Below are 23,524 nucleotides of genomic sequence, written 5' to 3'. Positions count from 1 at the left end.
ACTCTGAATGTGTATAACAGGTGTGATGCTCACTTTTTATATATGGCTTGTCATGCATACACTTGCGCTTGATCAAATATACTCATAATTTTGAGCTTCTTTTATGGCTTCTGTCTGCACTATCTCGCCGTGGGTAAGTAGCACAACGCTCCCTACCTAGTGTGGGACTGGCCTCGACAAGATTCCACGAACGGAACTAAAGTTAATGCAGGGGCGGGATCACACAGTGCGTACCGTCACGGTGATTACAATGGGCTTCATAAGCCACTTCAAAACTCTTATTAGCTGATCTGCGTTTGGCCTTGAGTTAACACTTTGCTGCTTCAGTTTCTGTAATACCTTGGACCATAAATTAAGTCATTAAGGTCAAGCTTTGTTTATGACATTCACTATTCATAAGTTTGGCTTTGGGACTTCTTCCCAAGGCCGTGTGTCAATAAAGGGGCCATGTTGTAGTCATCACGAATGCACACGTTGTCAGATGTCTAACACCTGCACGGGACGTCTCAGTACGGTGGGAGACAAGCGTGCAGGAACAAGGTAGTCAACGCAAGAATATATAGACCCCCTGAATGGAATAGGGGTAAAGAGCCTCAACCGTCGAGGACCACACGCTCACGTGACGGCGCTGGCGCGCCGCACATCTAACACACGTCCTGGGATTGGACATCACGTATTGACTCAGAGATGGCAGTTGATAGGATTATATCACAAAGTTGACTATATTCTATCTTAGCTCAATTATTGCACTTGATCACTTGAACTTGCGTGCTACCAAAGTATAAAGGAAACACAAATGTAACAAGCCACAACATGGTGAACCCCAAAAGTGCGGAAAATCCGCATGACGTCCAGATTTTGCCAGACATCCGCACCTAAAATAGCAGAATCCGCACCTCGACGACACACAGGGGTGAGTTGAGGATGTGGATTCATGGAAAAAATGGTCGGATTTTGCCAACACTCCGCATACAACGCGCGATTTTTCACGTTCAGAAAATCCGCACTTTTGGGGTCCACCGTGCAAGTTATGGTGTTTCCTAGAGGTAAGCTCACGAAACCGGTAGTTCTCCTCAAGCCTCCAAGAACAACTATCACTCAAAGTCCAAGGTGTTTTATTTACAAACTCGAGCGAGGATCGTTGAAATTACCACGCAGCTTAATGAATTAATTGACACCCACCACAAGGCCTTTCAGTAGGAAGATCTGGGCCGGCAATGAATCTGAGTATAGTAACTTAATACTGACGGTAGTTCGCTACTTTGAGTATGGTCACCATAAATTGCAGTCATACAAAGGGCAAGATAGGTAATATTCAAATGTATCAGAGCCGGAATGTTATAACCTCCAAACATATACCATTTGAATCGCCTGAATTTTCTCTTATTTTTAGTATTTTTTACGGACTTGATATCTTATGTTTTTCGATCACGTGATCTCGGCGCTTATTATGCCGAGATGCCGCGCCGAGATGCCGTGCCAAGGGCGCTTAGGAGAAATCCACGCTTCTGCGCAGCCCGCAGCACGCTTCCCATTTGTCTTCTTACTTCTTTCTCTCACGCGCACAGACCATGTAGATAGTGTGCACTTGTCTATATATACAGCAGGGAAAACGCTTGGAACCACCAAGTCGTTTTTACCTCGTCTCTTATTCACTAGAGAAGGTTATCAGCCAGCTAAGTAGCCGGCCCCCAGATAGTTCTTAGACGCTCACCAACTCCCTTACTCATCACACCTCCCAGGCCTCAGGCCCCATCGCTACCAGTAGTTAGAAGTAGAGCGCCTTAAGCGCTAGTAGTATAGCCTTAGATAGTCACCTTACGTAGGCCAGTGTAGTAGTACGGCCTCAAGCGCCCGCTCCCATTAGTGTGTACCCACCTTACAGTGGTGTACGACACGGAACTAAGCTGGAATACCAAATTCTTGTATGGTTTGCAGGAATTTGTTGGAGAATGATACAGAACAGGCAGAAACTAGATGATTAAGTAGAGGTTATTTAAAGAGTGCAGGGAAGACTTACTAGGAAATCACTTCAGGATTCTGGATTGGGCGCTCATGGACTTACTATCTGCTTATTAGGGTCTATAATACAGACCTTGCGCGCTTACTGTAGTTTCCGAACGGTGCTTAGCTTTTAATAGATTGAAGAACCCATGAGGTGATCACACAAGCGTGGGCTTGCCATTACTGTTACAACACACTGTTGGGCAATAGCCAGCCAAGCTCCGTACAAATCTACATATTTGGAGGTGAATACCTGTGCAACTCAGCAGAGGGTGGAAATGCTCAGCCCAGTAAGTCGATTAAAATTTATAATTCATATTATTGTCGAGCTATTAGCTTGTACTAAATTATCACAATGTGCATGTGTGTTTGCATTGGCCTGGGCATGCTAAGGTGGACGACAGCAATCGCCCACCACCTAACCCGCGGATGTGCGCTTTTACTTGGCGCCGAGGCAAAAATTCACAATGAATGCCTATTTTCTCGCCAACTAAAGCGAATTTGAACAAAAAACGTGGTAAAGTTGTTCAAAAACTTAAGGAAAGAGTAAAGATACGAGTTAAATTGCATCATATGTATCATACAGAACCGTGCATCGAAAATACAACTGGGTTTGGTGGTCTACACGTGACAAGGAACCAACGGTCCTTGCTCGCAAGCACTTGTAATTCGGTCATAGTGGATTCTTTAGTTCAGCAATGGACTCTGGGGTCCTTTTGCACCCCATCTGGTAATCAAAACAATGCCTCCCAGCAAGACAAAACTCCGAAAAAAGAGGCAGATTGGGATTGCTCGGAGAGTGGTATGTTTAATGGTAACAGCGGCGAAATGGCAATAGAATGGGCAACCAAAGCGTTCCGAAGCCATCGCCAGACGCCAGGTCACATTCCATACAAGCAGATCGCCCTAAGACATGTACATACGCAAGATAATGCATATATTGGTTAAATCCTTCACTTAGAACTAATTTGAGCGTTTATATATTGACAACACGGACCCCGGAGCCTGCAGATGAGCTAAGGAATCCATCTTGACACAATTGCGAGTGGTCGCGAGTAGCGACAGTCGTTTCTCATCATGTGTAGACCGTCGAGCACGGTCATATTTTGGATGCAGAGCGATGAACAATGCCACCAACGGGATATAAACTAGATACGTATGCTGCTACACAAATTTCGCGTAACTTTACCACGTTTTTTGTTTGAATTCGCTTTAGTTGGCGAGAAAATAGGCATTCATCGTGAATTTTTGCCTCAGCGCCAAGTAAAAGCGCACATCCGCGGGTTAGGTGGTGGGCAATTGCTGTCGTCCACCTTACGGTAAATAAATAGGGACTCTCATCAAAAACCCGTAACAACAGCTTGTTTGCTGTGCTTCTTCTCAAGCTTTTGATAACTTTCACAGCCTCTCTTGTTTCGTAGGTTTGAACTAAGCAAGACTAAATTCATTCCCGCGATCAAGTCACTCCACCTATAAAGAAAGCTAGCATACCATGCTCAAGGGATTTCTTGCTACGGGCCCCTGGGTCCGTTTGTCTGTCAAACTATGTTGAACCACAGTTTTATTATTGTTTTATCTCTCCTTGCACTTGGCGGGGTACAGGCAGGCAACACCACTTGCTTAAACAATTCCATGGATTGGTTTACCCAGTCAGTGGGCGAGACGCCATGTGGGTGTTTTTACAATTCTTGCCAGAGGGGACAAATCGCGCTAACATTAGTAGTGCATAGGTAGAGTGTACGAGCAGTTGCGTAGGCTCTGCGTTCCTAGTTGTAAGTTGGGCATCTTTTTCGATCTATCCCATTAACTTTTGACTGTAGTTAACATTAAAAACATGAGTTATGTTGCACCAGGTGACAAATGTATTGATCAGTTAGGTAAAAATCTATTATAAGAACAACCTCCTTGAACTAGAGTTTCCGAAACTAATACCCTTGCAGGAGATTGTTGCTGCAATAGTGTAGCATTTTCACTTTCAATGTTGTGTATGAGGTGTGTGGAACGGTGCTGCTAAGTACGTAGTGTGAGTCAAACGTGTCTAGCTGCCAATATGGGATTGGAAGCGGAGAGAACGGGGATTTCGACTTTGATGCACCAGTAAGTTTGATGGTTTATAATGTGAACACTGGTCATGGTATTTATCAGTGCCGATCGTTAGGTAGGTACCTATGCGCAATACCTGAATAACTGCGGTAAAGCTACAAATGAGTCGTGAGTGATAGTCGTCAGTCCAATCCATTCAAACTCATCCTTCAATCCCAACAGCCTTCCTGACTCGGTACAAAAGGCAGCATGCAATGCAAAACTAAAATTGCCAGCATATATCTACAAACCATCGTGGACAAATACCGGGGAATGGTACGTGGAAGGACAGGGGTGATATATCTAAATAATAATGATGAATCTATCAACGCCAAGGTATTTCTATTATACGAGGTTAACAGCTCAACTGCGAATAGGGAGCGGAGAGAACGGAACAGACTCACGCTGCAACCAAGTCCTTGTGGGTAATGGGACCACAATCGATCGGGACTCCACATCCGTTACATCAATACCATCCGGTGGATTCTACGTGAAGAAAGAAGGAATAGTAGGGTAAATTAATATAACGAGGTTTCCTGAAAGTCTTGCTGATGATTATACGTAGGATCGTCTTTTGAGGAATTGCCCTTCTCTGTTTGGGGGGCATGTCAGGATTCTTTTGCAGTAAATGGCGTGCGAAACGGGAGTTAAATCGGGAGGAGGTTGACCTTGCACAAGAATACGGTAGACACAATGTCTCCTGCGAACCGCATCAACTACCATACTCCATGGCCTCGGGAGCTCTAATGAGTGGGTAGTTTCGATTTCTATTGATCCCAAAGTGTGACCTAAAGAAATTACATGACAGCTGAAGCCAGACTAATGTCGTACAGTGCTCAGGATGATTCTGAGTGGACTTACACCACTGGTTCAGTTGGTATTGCGGAGAATATTTTGGTGCCAGAAACAACACCTGGTGGACCTGGTGGGGTCAGACGAAAAGGCATTTTCCCGTTCAGCTCGCGGGAAAGGGGTATATCTGGAGAAAGTTCAGCACGCCCACTACTGAATCAAATGAACTCGAACCATGACTTTAACGCGACAGAGCATTCTAATCGAAATCATTCTGGGCTTCCCCCATCATACAAGCCCAGAAGTCCGTAACATCATCGTTCCAGTCACAGTGTATTCATTTTTTGCCTGGGTATGATTTTTCTTCAAATACAAATAATTTTGATATTGATAGGAAGCCCATGTAGGCTATACTCTTACAATCTAAACTCACTCCATCCGTTATGATATGAGACATTGCCATACGCCTCCGAGTTGAAGGGGCGTAGACACAGCTAGGGAATCCCAGATCCATAACAAACCTGGATAATCCAACACTGGCAACGCAGGAGATGAGCTATCCTTGTTGATTGGTGTATGCAGCATGTTTACAATTTTCTATTAATCAACTAGGATGAGTTCTGAGCCATTGAGTGACGACGCGCGGTATCGGACAAGCAGTTGAATCCGCCCCTTCGCCTGATTTTTTATACATTTCACTGCAGCATTCATATAGCTTTCGGAGTTGGGCATCGCATTTATCCGGGCTATAGGTATTTTTGTTGAGGCAGGCTTGAAGACTGCAGGCTAAGGGCATTGTTTACTTTGCGCACGCAAAGAGGGAAATGCAAACGAATACCTTGCGCCTGGCACGGTGCGTCAGACTATGAAAGTCAGTTTCGATTAGCTAACTAATCATGAGTGGGCATGATTCACCATGGGTGTTTGATTTAGTATAACTGGGACGCCGTGGTGGGAGTGATTGGTTTTATACGATGCTAGTGCGATGACGTCATGGAAATCAGTACAAATTGGAATATCTACGAATTGAAAACAAGTTCGCAATCTAAAATACAAGATGCCGAATCAAAGTGCAAGGTGGTATAGATATCAATATGCTGTCAAAAAAGTCTTCTAGAAAATGTACCTCGTCCTTCATGCACAGAGCCCTGCCTGGGACCTTTTTGCCCGATCAGGTCTCCCATGGATTTGACGGTAAGGATGGTTTCTTCGTCGGCTGTGTTGGCCAAGATGTAACATTTTCGTCCGAGGCCCCAAAAGACAAATTTGATTCCGAGAAAGGGTTGGGGGGTGTGGGAGCGATATAGCTCGTTCCGAACGGCGACGAAGAACCGAAACCTCCAGCCAAAGATGACGTTGAAGGTGTTGCAAATGGATTTGCTGGTAGCGACCAGGTGCTACTACCGGCGGCCCCAAACGAGATGGTGGATTCTTCGGCGAATCGTGGGGACCCAAACCCTTTAGATACTGAATCATCTCCCTGTCCTGAAAGGTCGCCAATGTATCCGCCCGCAAACCGCCCTTCTGAACTGAGACCCAGTCCTGAGGTGCTGTCTAATGATGTCGAACGCTGGAACATGGCGGTTACATCCTCCCCATCGTCTTCTTCAGGCTCAGATACCCTTGTCCTAGTTGTTGTGATATCGGGTCCGGCGCCCAATACATCCGCGCCGTACTCAGTTTGGGCTCGTGTCTGCGCTCTAGGTTTCGGTGTAGTTTCTCGTTCCGGCAGGTCGATTATCTGCGTCTGTGATGAAGCTGGCGGGGCAGATTCAGACCTTCCAATTTCCATAGGTTCGTTTCTCGGAGTCATGGCCAGTGTGGCTTTCATTGCTGGGGATGGTTGGGGCATACGAATCTTGGTAGGATCAAGATCCGGCTTCCCAAGAACTGCACCAATCGCCTTAAAGTCGAAGCCCGCAGTGGGGGCTATATCCGGAGAAGTCGGAGACTCTGGTGCAACAGGAAGACCAGTCTTTTCCGAAGGGACGTTGGAGGCTGACTGAGCAGATGTATAAGACGGCGGAGCAGGGGATTGGGCACGCCCAGGCATAGGAGATACAGGCAGAGCGATTCTTTCAGGCAAGTCATCATCCTCTTTTTCGGGGATTGATGTCGAAACAGTGCGTGCCCGTGTAGCGGGTTCTTGCAATCCCGAAGTTGTAATTTTTTCAGGTGGAGTGCTCTTGTTTCGCGAAAACCAGCTGAATCGCTTCTTAGGCGGAGGTGCCACAGGTGGGGATACCACGGGCTGAGGTGGTTCCCGGACGACGATCCGGTCCCCCTCCATTTCGGGTTCCTAAAAAGGCAATCTCAATTAAGGCCAATCTATTTCGCCGGTTGGAGCACTCACCTCTGGTTCATCGAAGTACGTTGATGTGACTGGAAATCCAAGTTGGTCCATAATAAGAGGAATGAATGTCCGATAACTGAGATGCCCCAGAATTTTGTCGGTCACATCAACATTTTCCAAACCAGGTACGTTTTCTACTGGGCGCAGGCCAGCGACAGTCCCAATGCCAGCGGTGGTCGCGCGAAACAAGTAGTTCAAGAGCCAGTCGTTCCGAGCAAAACAATTGACGAGTCTACCCGCCACTGCACCCCGTACTTGCAACCATTGTTGGGTGGAAGCTGCGACAGTAGCACCAAGCAAGAAAACATCCTGGACGATGCCGAACGCTTTTTTTCGCGAAAGTTCGACAAGAGCAAAGAATATCACGCGAGCGCCCAGAGAATACCCTATGAGACTGATCGGCCTAACCCCGAGGGAGCGCTCGATGAGCACATCAGCAAGCACGAGGCCAGCCGCGCGTGCACGATCAAGGGCGTTAGACCAAGGATTGTCAATGAGGTACCCCAGCTTAGTTAGGACTAGAACAGAGTTAGATATCAAGCGCTCAAGAATATGTGATACTCACTTAGTGGCCATTGAAGGGCACTCATCAGAGCTGCCATTACTGTTGCTTGCAAAACGGTTTGGCCGACCTGGGTCAATACCTCGCTAGTTAAAATCTTAAGTGCGTTGCCCATCTCAGCCATCATCTCGGGCTCCCACAAGATACCGAAAGCATCGCCTATGACAGGGTCAAGAACACTAAACGGCAACCGAGGATCGTCCTTGTCATGTGCCAAATACCTATAAGATAGGTCAGTGCGTGGCAAAAGGTGGGATGTGAAAATATCCACATACCCTGGAACTGCAATGATACAATTGACACGCTTGTTGTTGTGGATTGGTAGCAGACTGAAAGTCTTCACTTGTCGCGTGCGTTTAGCCATCCCACGACCGGCGATACTAGAACCACTTAAAACACCCCCTGTAGTAATCAAGGCAGCCCCACCAGCTCCCGTAAGGAAACCTGTAGTGCCAGTGATTCCTACTGTGCCCAATGCAGCCCCAAGACCAAGCCCAATGACGGGCGCCAGGAGCCCAGCGGAAAGTCCAATAACCAAACCGCCACCTATCTCACGGTGAGGTGTGAAGGTGAGGTGTGTTGTTTCTCAGTAGTCAAGTAATTTCATCACATACCTAGGGTAGCTAATCCCATCATCATGTACCTCTTCTTAGCTGCACTCTTGCTCCGCCCCTCTATAACATCCGTTTGCTCAAGACGCTCAATACCCTCTTGAATTTCCAGCGCTTCTGTGACACGTTTCTCAAACTTAACGACATCAATCCACCCTAGACCAAGTTTGGTAGCGACGTTTTCCAAGAGTACTCGAGAACGGGAGTCGTAGACACTATCGGCAATGAGGATCAAGAAGAGATCGCATAAAACTGTCCATCGAATATCCAAAATCACATTTTCATCCGTTGTGGAAAGTGAAGTAGAGACCCCAGGCATTGTGGAGACTGTGGGCGTCAGAGGTTCCATGACATTCGCAGTAGTTTGGAGATGAACATTGTTCATTTTCTGCTTAGGCGCGACAGGCTGCGCGCCAGTGTTTTCTTCATTGTTACCGGCAGATGTAATATCATAGTCTTCATCAAGTGGTTCACTTTGTCGGGCAAGTGCGTTCTCCGCGTCCTTTCTTCGAGCTTCAGCAGGGTCGTATTCGGGGTTTGCGACGGTATGCGTGGTCATGAGTGCTGGGACAAGGTCCATCGCAGAAACACCGTGCTCGGCTAGAGTCTCGATCATTTTCTGCTCTAAATATGGCATCTAGCAATAAATTAAATTAAATTAAATATGATGGCCTTACCAGCTGTTTCTAGTTCCATATGGTAGTACAAACGACCCATGATTTTCAGAGACCAGAGCTCGAGATTGTTAATGGCCGTCTTCAACTCTTTACTTTTGACCTTTCTGAGAGAGATTACCATCTCCCGGGAAGCAAGAGCACATACACCAACATAAGCAATGCGCTGAGCCTCGGTAAGTAAATCCTTGGTGGCTTGCATTTGGCTAAGTGGAGTCATGGCTTTGTCTTCATCGAATAGATATCGCGTCCGGAGATGAACTTCGTCAGCTTCATCGTCGTCATCTAGCTTCAGGCGAGTGTAATCGTCCTCGTTCTGGTCAAGTTTGGATCTCCACTCGTTGCCTCTGTCGTCGTAGTCAATAAGATTTCCCGTTGCATTACCACCGTGAGTATCGTCTCCGAGCCTTTTCTTCGGTTCGACATAGTGATATCTCTTTGCGTCCTCTTCATCCAAGCCCAGAGTATTATCGCTCGCACGAATTATCGGCATATCCTGCCACCCATCGTCATCCAGATCATCGAAAGCATTATTGTTTGCGGTAGATTTAGGGGGCGGAATAGACATTAACCGTGGATGAAGTCTAATAGGCTAAGGGCAAAAGGGAGGTGTGGAGGTGTGTGCTTGGGGCGATTGATCCTCAGTTGGTATTTGTCAACATGAGTGTCACACACACACTTTGGCGCTTCTCGATAGGTGACATAATCAGTGGCGCCCGCAATCGCCAGGGTCAGGACCCAAATGTGCACCTATTTCTGCTTCGAATCACATGGGGTAGGTACCATGGGCGTCAAGATGCCCATACATAGCAATGGTCACTGTCAGAGGATCGGTTCACGAGCCAAGAAGCAACGAGATCTAGATCCTTCAAGATACTATACGATACAAAATCGAAAAGCTAGTTGGGAACAAATTCCGCGAAAGCAGCCAGCCCAGCTACCGCTACATTATAGGGTGGGATGAAGAGATCGACAGCGCCGGATTCAGTGTCTCACCAACTACCCGAAGTTCGGGCACCCCCTACAAAACCGATCTCACGCCATGTCTCAGCAGCCTCTCCCAAAGCAGCTCTCGGACCCATTCCATAGAAGCCAATACGACCGAGCAAATTACTCGCAGCGGTGTTGCTCTGAGGAACAAAGAGAACTGCCGACTTGTTCAAGGTGAAAACACTGATCACGACTTGTGAGTTATCTTAGCTTACAGCAGACACTGGTAGAGCTCACTGATCACAAACACGGCCTACAAGTTGCCCAGCAATACCTTTGCCACGAAAAAGTGGTAGAGTGTATATCGAGGAGATTGCTGCGACAGTTGGTGTATGTCTTGTCAACGCGGCAATAGCGCATATATCATGACGTTCTACGCGAGTTCTGGAAGTATCGAATACTGGGCGCTCATACGTCCATATTTGCCCCTGATGTATCATGCGCTCGACTTTTTGACAGGCTTGATCATACGAGATGGGATGTAGAGTCTGATAGTGTTCCCCGCTAATGAGTTATTGTAGCGATCACGTCAGCTGGAAATGACTTACTTGCTCTGTCTCAAAATCGTAGTAGATACGAGCTATGTGAGATATCTGCGTGACGCTCGCTAAAACAACCCGATGTCCACCAGGCAAAGGTTGTACTCCAGAAAAGGTAGCGACCGTGCAGAAAGTTGAAAACACATTACATTGGCTCTCTGGGGCGCGTGGTACACCGGTATACGCAGTCCATTCTTTCGCAATCGTCTCAGCAACTGGATACAAAGCGAACAGTCGGGACATGCGCGCGGTTGGTATATACTGCGCAAGCCTCTGGACTAGGCGCACAATTCGTGGAGTAAGAAAGCTATCAGTGAGTGTGGTGGCTGGATGAGATGTAAAAACGAATACTGGGTCCGATGCAAGGACAGACACTGCAAAATCTAGTGTTGGGAGCCGGACTGCGTGTGCAGCGGAAGCCAACTCCGACGAGCGAGTAGTACTGACAATCGGTGACTGCCCAGTCCAGCATGTCATCCAGAAGTCACGACCAACCTCAATAGTTGGATAGTTGGGACTATAACGTCGAGTCCACCATGCTTTGGATCGTTCGTGGGTAGCCAGGTCCAAGCTGGCAGCAGAGCTACTGACCCCAGTACGGGTAGCCTCGCATGATACTCTTTCCAAAGCGTGCGCAAGGATAAGATTAGAGCGACGTTCCTGGTCAGCTAGAAGCGCGTGCCCTGTTGCTTCCAAGAAGTCGGCCGCAGAAGTGTGAACACAGATGTCGTATGTAAGAGCAACACTACTCAGTGCAGGCATAGTGGTATGAAAGTGGTGTACAACATACGTGAGGGGCATATGTACCCTTATGGCCTCGGGGAATGACTTCCATTCCCGACCGACGGGTAAGTAGGTGTGTTGGACCAGCCGGAAAGTGGGCAATACTCGATGTCTCAGCGCGGCCGGTGGCCGCAAGTAGCGGAGGGAAACCCTGTTTTATTGATATGCTTGACTCGACAGCCGAGATCGAATGTAGAACTGAAACGGAGCGTAACGGAGTAAATGGCTCAGAATGGTAATACGGGTGGAGTACGGTTACTGAGAGCGATGCGTTATTCATACCAGGCCAGAGTGGCCGCGAGAGCGAGTTAATAATAATGACTCGGCCCACAGCCTATATCCCATAGCCAAAAACTTGGGAGGTAACCGAGCGTATATAACTGAACCAGAGGTCTGACATCTAAAGTCCGAGTATAGGTCGACCTTGTCGATCAGAGCAAAACTGGCTAGCGTAGGATCGGGCTGTGTGCACCTCGGTCAGCTACGCGAGTGCAAAGACTTATGCATATCAGAGTTTACACAGCAAGTTATTGCATACAAGTTGAACAGTAACCATCACTGCCCAATACCCATTGGGTATACCAATCCCGGCCAGCGTTTGATGGGATGTGAGCGATAGTCAAAAGGGATGGACAATGCAGCGGGTGACTGAGCATATGCATGTGGAATCTCCCTTTAAACGCGGCTAACCTGTGCCATCAAATTCAACGAGAGTGGTACAGGGGCTGCTCCGAGACGGAGGAATAACGAGATTTGTTTCAAATTACAAAATGAACACGGTGGGTGGCTGGGCATACGATTGCCGCTGGTCGCTTACTGCCACTGATTGTACCCCTTCTACAATCAGCGTTGACCAAGGTACTCGAGCACTCAAGTTTCCACTCGGGATACTCTCTTCAATATGTGAGATAATCGGAATTATGACCTCTGCTTGGCTATCTACTATGGGAAGTGGCTTCAGATTCCCCTGGTGGCAGAGTTATGGATTTCGACTCGGAGGGTTCCGACCAATATTCTTTTGTTTCGTCCGATGCGGGAGTTTATGACGACAGTCAGGTAGGTGGTTCTCGAATACATCGCTCATCCATCTCAATGTATCCTAGATCCAAGCCGAAGGTGTACATGCAACAATATATCGGTCTGAAATTGACGATAACAACGGAAATCTTCAAAGTCGAGTCAGTCGCAATGAGATTCGGGCAATTAAGGCCGTAACGGCCTTCAAGAACGCCCGTCTGGAACCCCATGATATCAGGTCAGAGGTCTACGCCTTGGCTCGGTTGCGCCACATGAACGTTAGTCTCCTTCCGTCGATTCGAATATCATTTTACAAACCGAATTGACAGATCATAGATCTTCTCGGCGCGTCATATTCTCCTCAACAGAAATTATTTCAGATTTTTATGCCATTTATCCCTTTGACATTACGTGATTTGCTCGAAAATCCAAGATTTTCCCCCTATCTGCCATGCAAACAAGAAACCGAATCGAGCCAAGTTCCTCAGTTAAACTTACAAACGCTACCTCCTTTCTGCACCTTAGCAAAAACCTTCCTCTTCCAGATTGTATCAGGCGTAGCGTTTTTGCATGCAGATAGCCAACCGATTGCGCACCGGGACCTTAAACCCTCAAACATCCTCGTCCGACCCGATGGGTGTATAAAGCTCATCGATTTCGGCATTTGCTGGGAAGGACGACCGAGGGGTCATGGTGCATCGTTCGAAGAAGAAGACCGTTGTGATAATGAGAATGGGCGCTTAAATGGATTTAGTGACGCGCCCAAGCCTGAGTGGGATGAGATTCCCGAACACATGTGCTGTCAGGTCTCAAGTGGGTACGTATGTGTACTATTTCTATGAATTATTCTCACATTTGATTGCTGCCCCAACCGGTGTAACAAAGACCGTACCGAGCGCCTGAGCTTTTATTTGCACCACGGCAATATGACGCGTCCGCAATTGACCTGTGGAGTCTCGGTGTCCTCGCAAGTGACTTCTTTACTTCCTTGCAATTTGAACCCAAGAACATGGCTTCAGATTCAGGAGAGTTTGATTGGGATGCTCTGGTTCCAAAAAACAACGAAAGCGCGGATGACATAGATCCTATGAATAAGTTTCCCGATGCAACCATGTCATTCAACGTACCTTCTTCGGTAACCGATACGAGCCGCCCCGGATCATGGCACAGGATTTCGCTTTTTGATAGCACTCGAGGTGAAATAGGTCTCGTTGCAAGCATATTCAAGTTATTGGGCACCCCAACAGAAATGACATGGCCGGTAGGTCATCACTTGGCATAAGATCGCTTAGGAATTAACTTAGAGTCCAGGGATTCGCTACTCTGCCCGCCGCCTCTGCACTGATTTTTAATCCTGTGTCCCCGCGTCCGCTGCGGCCGTTACTTCCTAATCTTATGCCAGACGAGAGCTCGGTCGGTTCGGCGGCTGGCCTAGGCTGTATGCAAGATAGAGAAAGCGTGGTCGAATTGATTGAATCCCTCGTCCGATACCCTCCTCAATCACGTAGTAGTGCCTCCGATTTGCTGAAACATGCGTACTTCCATCAAGGGAGTCCCCTCGTTCTGCCTCCGGGATATATTAGTGCCGGTTGCGACCAACAGATATCACAAGAGGAGCGCGACACCCTGGCCGACTTGATAGCACAGATAATTGCAATGTCTGACGATGAAGACTCTAACCCACTAAAGTGAAATGTAAATAGCTATAATAGGTCTCAATACGGCCTCCGGTCTCACTGCTGCCAATCCATTCGGTGTTGTTGCGGGCGGGCGAAAATGGAGAAGTCATTCAAATTGAACCTACCAGACCTCCCCTCTGAAACTCTCCCTGCATGTATAGCATTTCCAAATTAGGAAAATAACTTGATATGTAAGAGAAAGAAGGGAAGAAATAGCTTATTATACCGGAAATCAGAAATTGCCATCAGATTCTTATTGCCTTGTACCTGGGGACGATTCAGGGCTACCACATCGGGATTAATCGTTGGCTCTGTGCGCATGTACCCATAGATGCGGTCTATGACCACACTGGGCCAATCGTTAGAGGCTAGATACCATAGAGAAGGCTTTCCTGGCGCCAGAGCAAGTTAGGCTCTACCAAACAGCATAATAGTCCTATAAAAGGGTGGTAGATGTGCTCTTCACTTTCTCGGATGAGTAACCTTATATACAATTACATGAACTAATGCTGGTTTATGATTGATATCTTGCATCTCCAGATCTGGAAGCGCAACGATGGCACAATTAGGAGACGCATTAATAGAAATAAACTATGGATGTTCAATAAGATTAGGAAATGCCCTATAAAGTTTGAGTGTCAAGGACGATAATTGCCATCGTAAGATCATCGACTATGATGCATCTATACTCTAAAAGAGCTATGGCCTGCCAAAGCATATGATTATGATGGTGGGCTACATTCAAGCGCATAGTATACACAAGGAAGGACGTTAAAATAAACCTCATCGTTCAGCACCAATGCTCTGGTAAAGCATGTAGCATAGTAGACCAATTGTATATTAGATTCGTGTAAGACAAGAGATGGCAAGTTCAAGCCAAAACAGTGCGTTTAGATCAATGTCATGATTGATCTGGCTAGTAGTCTATGGCTATTCTTGGCCTGTTTTGTAGATTGTATTCACCACCGGCATCTTCCGCGTAGAGCAAACGCAATCGTGAAGAATGTGCTATAATTTTATAGAGTATTTAAAGATGTAATTTACGCTAAGCGTACAGATCACCCAAAGCGCACTGTATTAGTCCCGGCCTCCAATAAGCATATATGAGTGATCATACAGGCTACACGAATTGGACACTGGGACTTATTCTTTCATGATCAGCAGACCCAATCGGAGGTGGCTATACCATAATTACTTCAACGGTATCGTGCTTCCGTGTGTGTCTATAGATCCTCCGATGATGATAATTTCCTAAATTATCCTAGCACTGGTATTTCATGATCAAGTGCAGAAATATGCATCTTCAATCTAATTGACAAACATTTACTTCAATTAATAATTTCTACACCTCAATTACTCAACCTCTGCTTCAACCACGGAATGAGTTCTTCTCTCGAAATTGTCACCTGAGACCCGGCATCCTCTCCTCCGGCGCTATACTGCTCAACCGAGATCCATCAGCGCCCCTGATCACAGGATAGACTTTACAAAAAAAGAACCACTCGCCTGAATTTTAACTTTGACCTTGCCCTCTTTGACTTCGTCCGGTCCAAGCATGACAGCATACGGGATCAACTCTTTATCCATCACTTTGAACTGTGCGTCCAGTCTTGGGGTGATTTTGTACATGTACTCGGCCTTGTCTCCCAATCAGTCTTGCATTCCAATGGGAAGAAGAGGGGGAAGGAGAGAGGGGGGGAGAGGAGAGGAGGGGGGGGGGTGAGTAAACGCACCTTGATACCAACATCCCACAACTCCTTGGCCAACCTCATCCGTTCCTCAATCAACCCTTCTCCAACGCTCACCACAAACACCTCAGTCGCCTTGCTCCGCCCGCGTTCCTTTTCCCGCTGCATCAAGATCGAGAATACGCGCTCGACACCCACGCTCACGCCCACACACGGAATCTTCCCGCTCGCGCTCCCAGAACCGGACCCAGAACCGGATGCGGACGCCTTGCCCGCTGCGGCCGAAGCAAACATCCCGACGAGGTCGTCGTACCTGCCTCCTGCCGCGATAGACCCGACTCCAACTTGAGATTCGTCGATGTCTTCCTCGTCGTCTTCGTTTTTGGGTTTGGATTTTTTGGGTTTGGATTTGGGTGCGGGTTTGGCCGTGGTAGGTGTGGATGCGGATGTGGATGGGAGGGCGGATGTGTTGGATGCGGCGGGCGGAGCAGAGCCTTCGACTACTGCTTCGTAGATGAGGCCCGTGTAATAGTCGAGTCCTCGAGCGAGGGACAAGTCGAACGACATCTGCCATTTTTTATTTGTTTATTTTATTTTTGTTATTATTTGGGTCGAGTGACTGGTCGTAAATTAGGATGAGATGAAAACCAGGCTTACCTGATGGGTTATGCCGAATACGTTCAAGTACTTGAATAGTAGTTCCATGTCCTCCATGCCTGCTTTGGCGCTTTCGTTTGAAGCGAGTGGGCTTTCGCGAAGTTGGGTGAGGAGTTCAGGACCGCCTTTGGGCAAGTGAGAAGTATATGAGTTTCATACATATATGCGGGAATAAATCAAGTTAAATTCAGTTATACTAGTATGTATGCCGGGTTGAGGACGAGTGAGAGACGCACCTTTGAGTTTAACATACTCTCCAATCTTATCCGCCACCTCCTCCGGCAGGCCCTTTTCCTCGACCATTTCTTTCTTTACATCCGCCCAGGGGAGCTTGTCAAGCTTGTCAACCGCAGACGAAATTGATCGGGTCTTTGTTTTTGTGGTGGTGTAAACTATTAATTTAAGTAACCCACAAAAGGAAATAAAACAAAGACGGACCTTGTCAACTGGAACACCGCACAAACCGAAGATACCATCTAGAATCTTCCTGTGGTTGATTTTGATGGTAAAGTCTTTAATGTCGAGCGCTGTGAGTGCTTCGGAGAGGATGCATAGGACTTCAGCGTCCGGAACCATGGGATCGTAGAGGCCTGCAATGTCGAAGTCCTATTTCGGTAACGAGTTGAGAATTAGGTCGTTTTGGTCGGTTAGATTGGGATTCAAGGTAAAGTGGAGTAAAAAAGGGGCGGGGCGGGGGTTGGACGTACGCATTGGTAGAATTCACGCATTCGGCCTTTGGTCATGGCTGGTGCATCTCGGCGGTACACTTTGGCGATGTGGTATCGCTTGATTGTGGGGTATGTGGTACCGTTCATAGCGAGGAATCTTGCAAACGGAACCTGCGAATTGTTGTTTAGTCCTGCAGTGGTAGAGATATTCATGGGGGACTCACCGTCAAATCGTACCTCAAACTGCATAGCTCCCCACCCTGGTCTTGGAGATCGTATATAAGCTTACTATCTTCACCGTACTTTCCCGTAAGGATATCCCGTAGTTCGAATACAGGTGTGTCGATGGTAACGCCTCCGTGAGCTTTGAATACGCGTTGGAGGGTGGAGAAGATGTGTTCTCGGATGGACATTTCGAGTGGAGACCAGTCCCGTGTGCCCTGTTCCCCCATTCGTTAAATTAAATATCGCATATACAGGGAAACCATACCTTGGGAGTCTTGAGGGCCAATTTGTTGTCCTTTTTAGAGTCACCCTTGGCACCACCCCCAAGCTGGCCAAGCTGCTTCTTGAGTTCACCCAATTTCTTGTTCTCGGCAGCGATCGTCGCAGGATCAGCCGACTGGGACTTGAGGGTATGGATATGCTCATTGAGAGCGGTAATGTTTGCGCGTAGAGCCGCGAGATCGGGTGTAGAAGCCATGATCGTTCGTCGTCCAGGTCCGAGTCCAACAAGCACCGAACGAGTCAACCCAGAAGCGAGACGGAGCATAAATTCTGAGTCGATCGGAGTTAGCGCCGGGCGTTTACTACTGGGGTGGAGTTTGAGGATTGGACCCTGGGTGGGTGTGTTAGACCCGTGACTATTACGACGACGCGCCCCCGATGTGAGTGTGTTCGTGATCACTTGTGCTCGATTTGGTTTTGCTGAGCTGGTTGGGACAGATGGCGGCGCAACAAGCGTACTATCAACAGCAGATGGCGATGGCCCAGAAGGGACCATTGCAGCCTGGCCAGACTATCAAGCTCACACAGTACACCGTTACCGTCGAGCGCTATCTCAGCCAAGGTCTGTCTGAATATGATTTTGTTTTATTTATAGTGCTGACAATGCAGCAGGCGGGTTCGCACATGTGTACCTGGTGCGGACATCAACACCGGTGATGGGAACAACGCAGCATGTCCTGAAACGGATGGCGGTGGCCGACGTTGCCACCCTTGCCGAAGTCAAAAAAGAAGTCGATATTATGCGCTTGCTCCGTGGCCACCCAAACATTGTCCACTTGCTCGATTCCGCATCCAGACCCCTTCCTAATGGCCAACACGAAGTCTATATTCTCATGGAGTTTTGCCAGGGCGGCGGCATTATTGATATGATGAACCGCCGGCTCAGGGAGCGTTTGACCGAGAAGGATATTCTCCAGATTTTCGTCGATGTTTGCGAGGTCAGTCTTGTCTTGTATTCCCCCACTTGGCCTTGACGCGTTTGCATAGGCCGTGGCATGCATGCATTCCCTTCAACCCGCCCTCTTGCACCGAGACTTGAAAGTAGAGAACATCCTCCAGGCATCAGACACTTCCTTCAAGCTATGCGACTTTGGTTCCGCAGCACCGTCTAAACCGAAACCGCCTTCCACCGTGCGTCTCTCCTATCCTCATTAGCTAATCACTCGCTCATCCAGCCGTATGCAGATGGAGGAAATCAAGCTCCTCGAAGCCGACTTGAATCGCTCTACTACTCTGCAGTACCGTGCTCCCGAAATGGTCGATGTCTACTTGCGCAGGCCGATTGACGAAAAGTCAGACGTTTGGGCACTTGGTGTCTTGCTCTACAAGTTGTGTTATTACACTACTCCCTTTGAGGCTCATGGACCATTGGCAATCCTACACGTCCAATACTCGATTCCCGGATACCCAGTCTACTCCAAGGAGCTCAACGCGTTGATCGGCTGTATGTTGCGCGAACTAGGCGTCCAGCGTCCGAGCGTATTCGAAATATTGAATGTTGTCCATCGAATGAGAGGAACAAAGAGCGCGTTTAACTATGTGAGTCCCTTTCTGTCAATCGATTAGCCATACTCAATAAAAACGGTCCAGACCCGCCCTCAAATCCCTGCCCAGATCCAATCCCCACCTCAACCTTCCCAGGACCAATTAATCCAGGTTGCCCGAAATGGTGCTCAACCTCAGGCGCCCAGCGCGCGGGAGAAACAGCTTAGAGAGCAAAAGGAGGCATTGGACGCGATGGGTATGAGGCGGGGACGACCTGATGCGAGTCCCTCGCCCGTTCCTCCTCATTCGTCATCGCACGCTCAACATCCCTCATCGCACGCCCAACATCATCCACCATCACATGCTCAACAAGCCAGCTCGCCGCTCCCATCTCGTCAACCTCTCCCGCCCCTCACGCGCTCCAGGCCCTCCAAGTCGGGTTCGGAAAAGGCGTCTCGGTCGCGTCAGCAGACGCACGAAGCCTCGGCGTCACCTCGTAAATCAGTGCCATCTACTCCGAGAGGTGCGACCCCCACGACTCCTCGTGTTGCGCCTTCTACACCGTCGACGCCTCGTGCATCCAAGGCGTCAGCCGTCCCTATCCAGACGCAGACGCAGACACAGACACCAACCCAATCACATTCACATTCACAAATTCAATCGCAATCACAATCCCAAGCGCAAGCACAATCACAATCACAAACGCACGCCCAAACTCCCAAGACCCCATCCACACCCTCAGCTCAACGAATCTCCACCAACGTACCAGGCCGCACGGGTCCCGTATCGCCCAGGAAGAGCAGCGCGTCCGGTACAACTGCCCCGCTTGTCCCTGCCTCGCCTCGCAAGTCGACGGGAAAGCAGCCGCCTGTTGGGGGTGTGAAGCTTCCTGGTGTCGGGGGTGCTACGGCGGCTGTGGGTAGATCTGCTGGAACTGGTGGTGGTGGTAGTGGCGGGGTTAAACAGACTACTACTGGAGTCAAGCAGACGACCACTGGGGTTAAGCAGACGACTACTGGGGGCGGGATTAAGCCTATCGGAACCGGGAGCGGGCTTAAACCTACAGGAACCGGGAGCGCCGGTCTTAAAGCCATGGGCACCGGAACCGGAGCCGGAGCTGGAGCTGGAGCCGGAGCTGGGTCAGGAATGAAACCGATGGGAACGGGGAGCGCGGTCAAGCCCACGGGCACCGGGTCCGGGATGAGGCCAACGGTCACGGGGAGTGGGTTGAGGCCTACCGGGACGGGGAGCGGGCTGCGGCCGATCGGGACTGGGGCGAATGGGGTCAAGGGGCTGAATACGGGTGGTAAGAGTTAGTCAGTTTATCCGTCCTGGTTCTATTCATTCTTAATTCCGTTTCTTTTCTTTTCCCTTTTTTCATTTTTGATTTCTTCTCCTATCTTCCTACCCGCCCACCCACACATCCACCTCGACAGACGCACTGAGATCCCCTACTACCACCGACTTTTTCAACGACCCGTCGTGGAAGCATGTCGATTCTCCCGAAAAGGAAAAGGATATCTGGGGCGGGGAGGGCGTTTCGTCGTTGCAGGCGGCCAAGTTTGATGGGTTTGCTGATTCGTTTGATGCTCCGACGGGCAAGGCGAGGCCTTTAAGTCAGTTGGGGATGAATCCCGCGGGAGGGAGTGGAGGAGGGCACCATCAGACGAGTTCTCATTCACACCATCAACCCACAAGTACGCACTCGCATCACCAACAAACGACCACCCACCTTGCATCTTCGAACTCTCTATCTCCACCCTCGCTTCAGCAACCTAAATCACGTACCTCGGCCGCACGGGACGCATTCGAAGGCCTCGGTATTCCATCTGCTCCGTCTCCTGCGTTGTCCCTGCGCGAGCTGGCCGCACGATCGCCGAACCCGAGTCCGGGTATTCCGGTACACAACGGACATGGCGTTTCCCCTGTTCCATTTACCAGGTCGCCTCATCCGCTTGCTACGGGTGCCACAACCGGAACGGGTACGGGTTTCTCTTTTTATTATTTTATTTTATTTTTATTTTATTCATGGATGTGGTGCTGATTTAAGTGGGTATAGGTACATTAACGACGCATGCTACGGCCGGGAGCGCTACTTCTGGGACCAAGGGAGGTACAGGGGCTAAAGCAAGCGCGATGGCGCTCAGCGCTGAAGAGAGGTTCCCGAGTATCGAGGACTTGGATGCTGCTGGTGTATGGGGGCCTGCTTCTACTGCCGCAACCACAACCGCCGCCGCCTCTGCTGGTGGTGCTACAACGCAACAACCGCCCAAGTTACCGCCCCGCCCACGAGAGACGGCTCAGTCACACATGACAGGTCCGAATTCGTTTGGTCTCAAGGCGCCTGTTCAGGCTTCCGGAGCACGGAGTCAACAGGTCACGGGTACTGCTATGAAGGATTCCGAGCGTGGTGGTGCTAGTGCGGGTGGAGCTGGAGGTGCGGGTATAGTTGGAGGGAGGGCGTTGCCTGTTCCGCCTGGACAGGTACCTGGGCCGGGATTATTGAGAAAGACGAGTGGGGGCGTGAAGAGAACTGGGTCTATGGAATCTGGGCGGGAGAGTTCGCGCCGGGAGGATATGTCTGTTCGTCGTGGAGAAGATACGCCCACCCGTCGCGGAGAAGATACGCCTACGCGAGCCGGGTCCCCTGCGAAACCTCGTCCGACGAGTATTATCCAAACGACACCCAAGCCGACGGCCAAGCCCCCACGAACGCAGAGTCAGACTGTCAGGCCAGACTGGTTGACTGGGGACTTTTTAGAAGCTGCTGCTGCGATGGGGATTAGTGTGCCTGATAGTCCGAGCAAACGGTCGTCGGCGATCCTGTCGAGTGGCGGGGCTGGGACGAGGTACCAGGCGCCGTTGAAGAGTCCAACGCACAGTAGTACGCCCCTCAAGAGTCCGGTGCACACGACTGTTCCGCTCAAGAGCCCCGTGCATACGACTGCCCCGCTCAAGACTTCGGCCGAAAAGTTGGGAAGGACTGCTGCTGCTGCGAGCGGACGAGCGACACCGGATCGGCTGTCTGATTTGTTGGGTAACTCGGGTAGGCAGACATCTATGACCGAATCGAGCAACGACGAGGGGCCCGAGGATCCGGTTTCGCATTATGGGAGGAGCAAGTTGGAGAGACGGGGTGCGGTTACGAGGTCTAGTCCGGAGCGAAAGAGTCGGTCCTCGACTATGGACGTTCCGATTACGACTGTTCCAAGTGGAGGATCAAGTGCGCATAGGAGGCAGCCCTCGGAGCAGCCGTCCAAACCTGCGCGAACACCGTCAACGACTTCAACTGCTTCTCATCCTCCGACGTCTGGAAATCGACATCGTCGTCCTCAGTCGATGTTTATCCAACCTGGTTCGGCGACGCTATCCCCTCCGACTGACGCTAATGCGCCTACCAAGCGCTCGGTACGCCGCGGGTCGATTTCGGATATGGTGTCCAAATACGAAGCGATGGCTGTTGAAGAGCCCGGTACTCCTGCCCCCGCGCCCGGAGTCCAACAACGTCCGTCAATTGCACCCAAACCCGTAGGATTGCGCGCTCCATCGTCCAAAGTCGAAAGGGAACGAGAACGCGCCAAGTCGCCTGAGCCTGCTCCAAGGTCGCCGAGCCGAGCAGAGGCTACCCGGCCCCGTTCACCGAGTCGGGGCGAACGAGAAAGACCGAGGTCTCCCAGCCGAACTGAACGTGAACGCCCCCGATCCCCGAGCCGGGCCGAACAGGAGCTACCGTCCACGACAGCAAGCACGAGCGTGTTTAACCGCGAAAATCGTGTGCGGCAGTCTCCGACCGAGATGATGCGTGAGGTGCCAATCCAGGATGGGAACGCGCGTGGGGGACGGCCTCCCTCGCCGACCAAGCTCACGCATCCGGTCGTGCAGCCCCAACCTGCGCGGGCCGCAGGATCCCGAGGGCTGCATACTCTTACACCCCAGCACACGAAGGAAGAGGCTCCACCTGTGCGAGCTCCTTCACCACCAGCGTCGCCTGATAAACCATACCAGGGCGTTGGACGCTTGATTGACCAGTGGCAGAAAAAGGCCGGAGCAGAGCCGGCTAGACCATTGGGTCCACGTGTGGGGAGGAGGTAATACGGTACGCTCGTTTTATTCATGTTTACCTCACCAATGATTGACGATCGCTCGGTAGATTTGTATAAAAAAGTAGCATATACCTTGTGGACTCGTATCTCTTGTCTTGTTTTACGACATCCGCTGTTGATGATTTCTTTACTCTCTTGACTAGTCGCTCGTTGTCGATACATGGATTCATATCGCCTTGCACACATGCTTTCTTTTTATCCGCACCTACAATAGATATGCATACATACCCCACTTTTTGATAGTCAATAAGAATATTGGTTTTATTTTAACTGTAAGTTGGTTTGCTTTGTTATTTGCGCTAGATACTTATGCTCTTGCAGTACATATGA

At 49.5% G+C, this 23,524-nt stretch overlaps 5 protein-coding genes across 5 annotated transcripts; 2 read left to right on the top strand and 3 right to left on the bottom strand.

Annotated features, from left to right (window-relative positions):
• Nucleotides 1-6,049: 6,049 nt before the first annotated feature.
• RhiXN_09944 (uncharacterized protein) lies at nucleotides 6,050-9,646 on the bottom strand (the record flags this gene model as incomplete). Its single annotated transcript, XM_043329760.1, has 6 exons — nucleotides 6,050-7,177; nucleotides 7,232-7,749; nucleotides 7,797-8,014; nucleotides 8,069-8,339; nucleotides 8,408-9,028; nucleotides 9,082-9,646. The coding sequence occupies 6 exons, from the start codon at nucleotides 9,644-9,646 to the stop codon at nucleotides 6,050-6,052; spliced, it is 3,321 nt and encodes a 1,106-aa protein (XP_043182594.1).
• A 424-nt stretch (nucleotides 9,647-10,070) lies between these two features.
• RhiXN_09943 (uncharacterized protein) lies at nucleotides 10,071-11,369 on the bottom strand (the record flags this gene model as incomplete). The annotated part of the gene is made up of 3 exons (XM_043329759.1): nucleotides 10,071-10,251; nucleotides 10,306-10,556; nucleotides 10,617-11,369. 3 exons carry the CDS (start codon nucleotides 11,367-11,369, stop codon nucleotides 10,071-10,073), a joined length of 1,185 nt encoding a protein of 394 aa, XP_043182593.1.
• Nucleotides 11,370-12,371: 1,002 nt separating this feature from the next.
• RhiXN_09942 (Tyrosine kinase specific for activated) lies at nucleotides 12,372-14,099 on the top strand (the record flags this gene model as incomplete). The annotated part of the gene is made up of 5 exons (XM_043329758.1): nucleotides 12,372-12,446; nucleotides 12,494-12,685; nucleotides 12,737-13,224; nucleotides 13,293-13,668; nucleotides 13,719-14,099. The coding sequence occupies 5 exons, from the start codon at nucleotides 12,372-12,374 to the stop codon at nucleotides 14,097-14,099; spliced, it is 1,512 nt and encodes a 503-aa protein (XP_043182592.1).
• Nucleotides 14,100-15,556: 1,457 nt separating this feature from the next.
• RhiXN_09941 (histidyl-tRNA synthetase) lies at nucleotides 15,557-17,802 on the bottom strand (the record flags this gene model as incomplete). Its single annotated transcript, XM_043329757.1, has 8 exons — nucleotides 15,557-15,724; nucleotides 15,820-16,341; nucleotides 16,432-16,556; nucleotides 16,668-16,800; nucleotides 16,870-17,037; nucleotides 17,139-17,270; nucleotides 17,324-17,539; nucleotides 17,590-17,802. 8 exons carry the CDS (start codon nucleotides 17,800-17,802, stop codon nucleotides 15,557-15,559), a joined length of 1,677 nt encoding a protein of 558 aa, XP_043182591.1.
• A 242-nt stretch (nucleotides 17,803-18,044) lies between these two features.
• On the top strand, nucleotides 18,045-23,183 carry RhiXN_09940 (Serine/threonine-protein kinase; the record flags this gene model as incomplete). Its single annotated transcript, XM_043329756.1, has 7 exons — nucleotides 18,045-18,168; nucleotides 18,219-18,544; nucleotides 18,594-18,737; nucleotides 18,792-19,145; nucleotides 19,197-20,397; nucleotides 20,528-21,073; nucleotides 21,151-23,183. The coding sequence occupies 7 exons, from the start codon at nucleotides 18,045-18,047 to the stop codon at nucleotides 23,181-23,183; spliced, it is 4,728 nt and encodes a 1,575-aa protein (XP_043182590.1).
• Nucleotides 23,184-23,524: the final 341 nt, after the last annotated feature.

The sequence above is a fragment of the Rhizoctonia solani genome, chromosome 8, assembly GCF_016906535.1.
Source record: "Rhizoctonia solani chromosome 8, complete sequence".
In the NCBI taxonomy this organism is placed as follows: Eukaryota; Fungi; Basidiomycota; class Agaricomycetes; order Cantharellales; family Ceratobasidiaceae; genus Rhizoctonia; species Rhizoctonia solani.
This window is presented reverse-complemented; position numbering and strand designations above follow the sequence as displayed.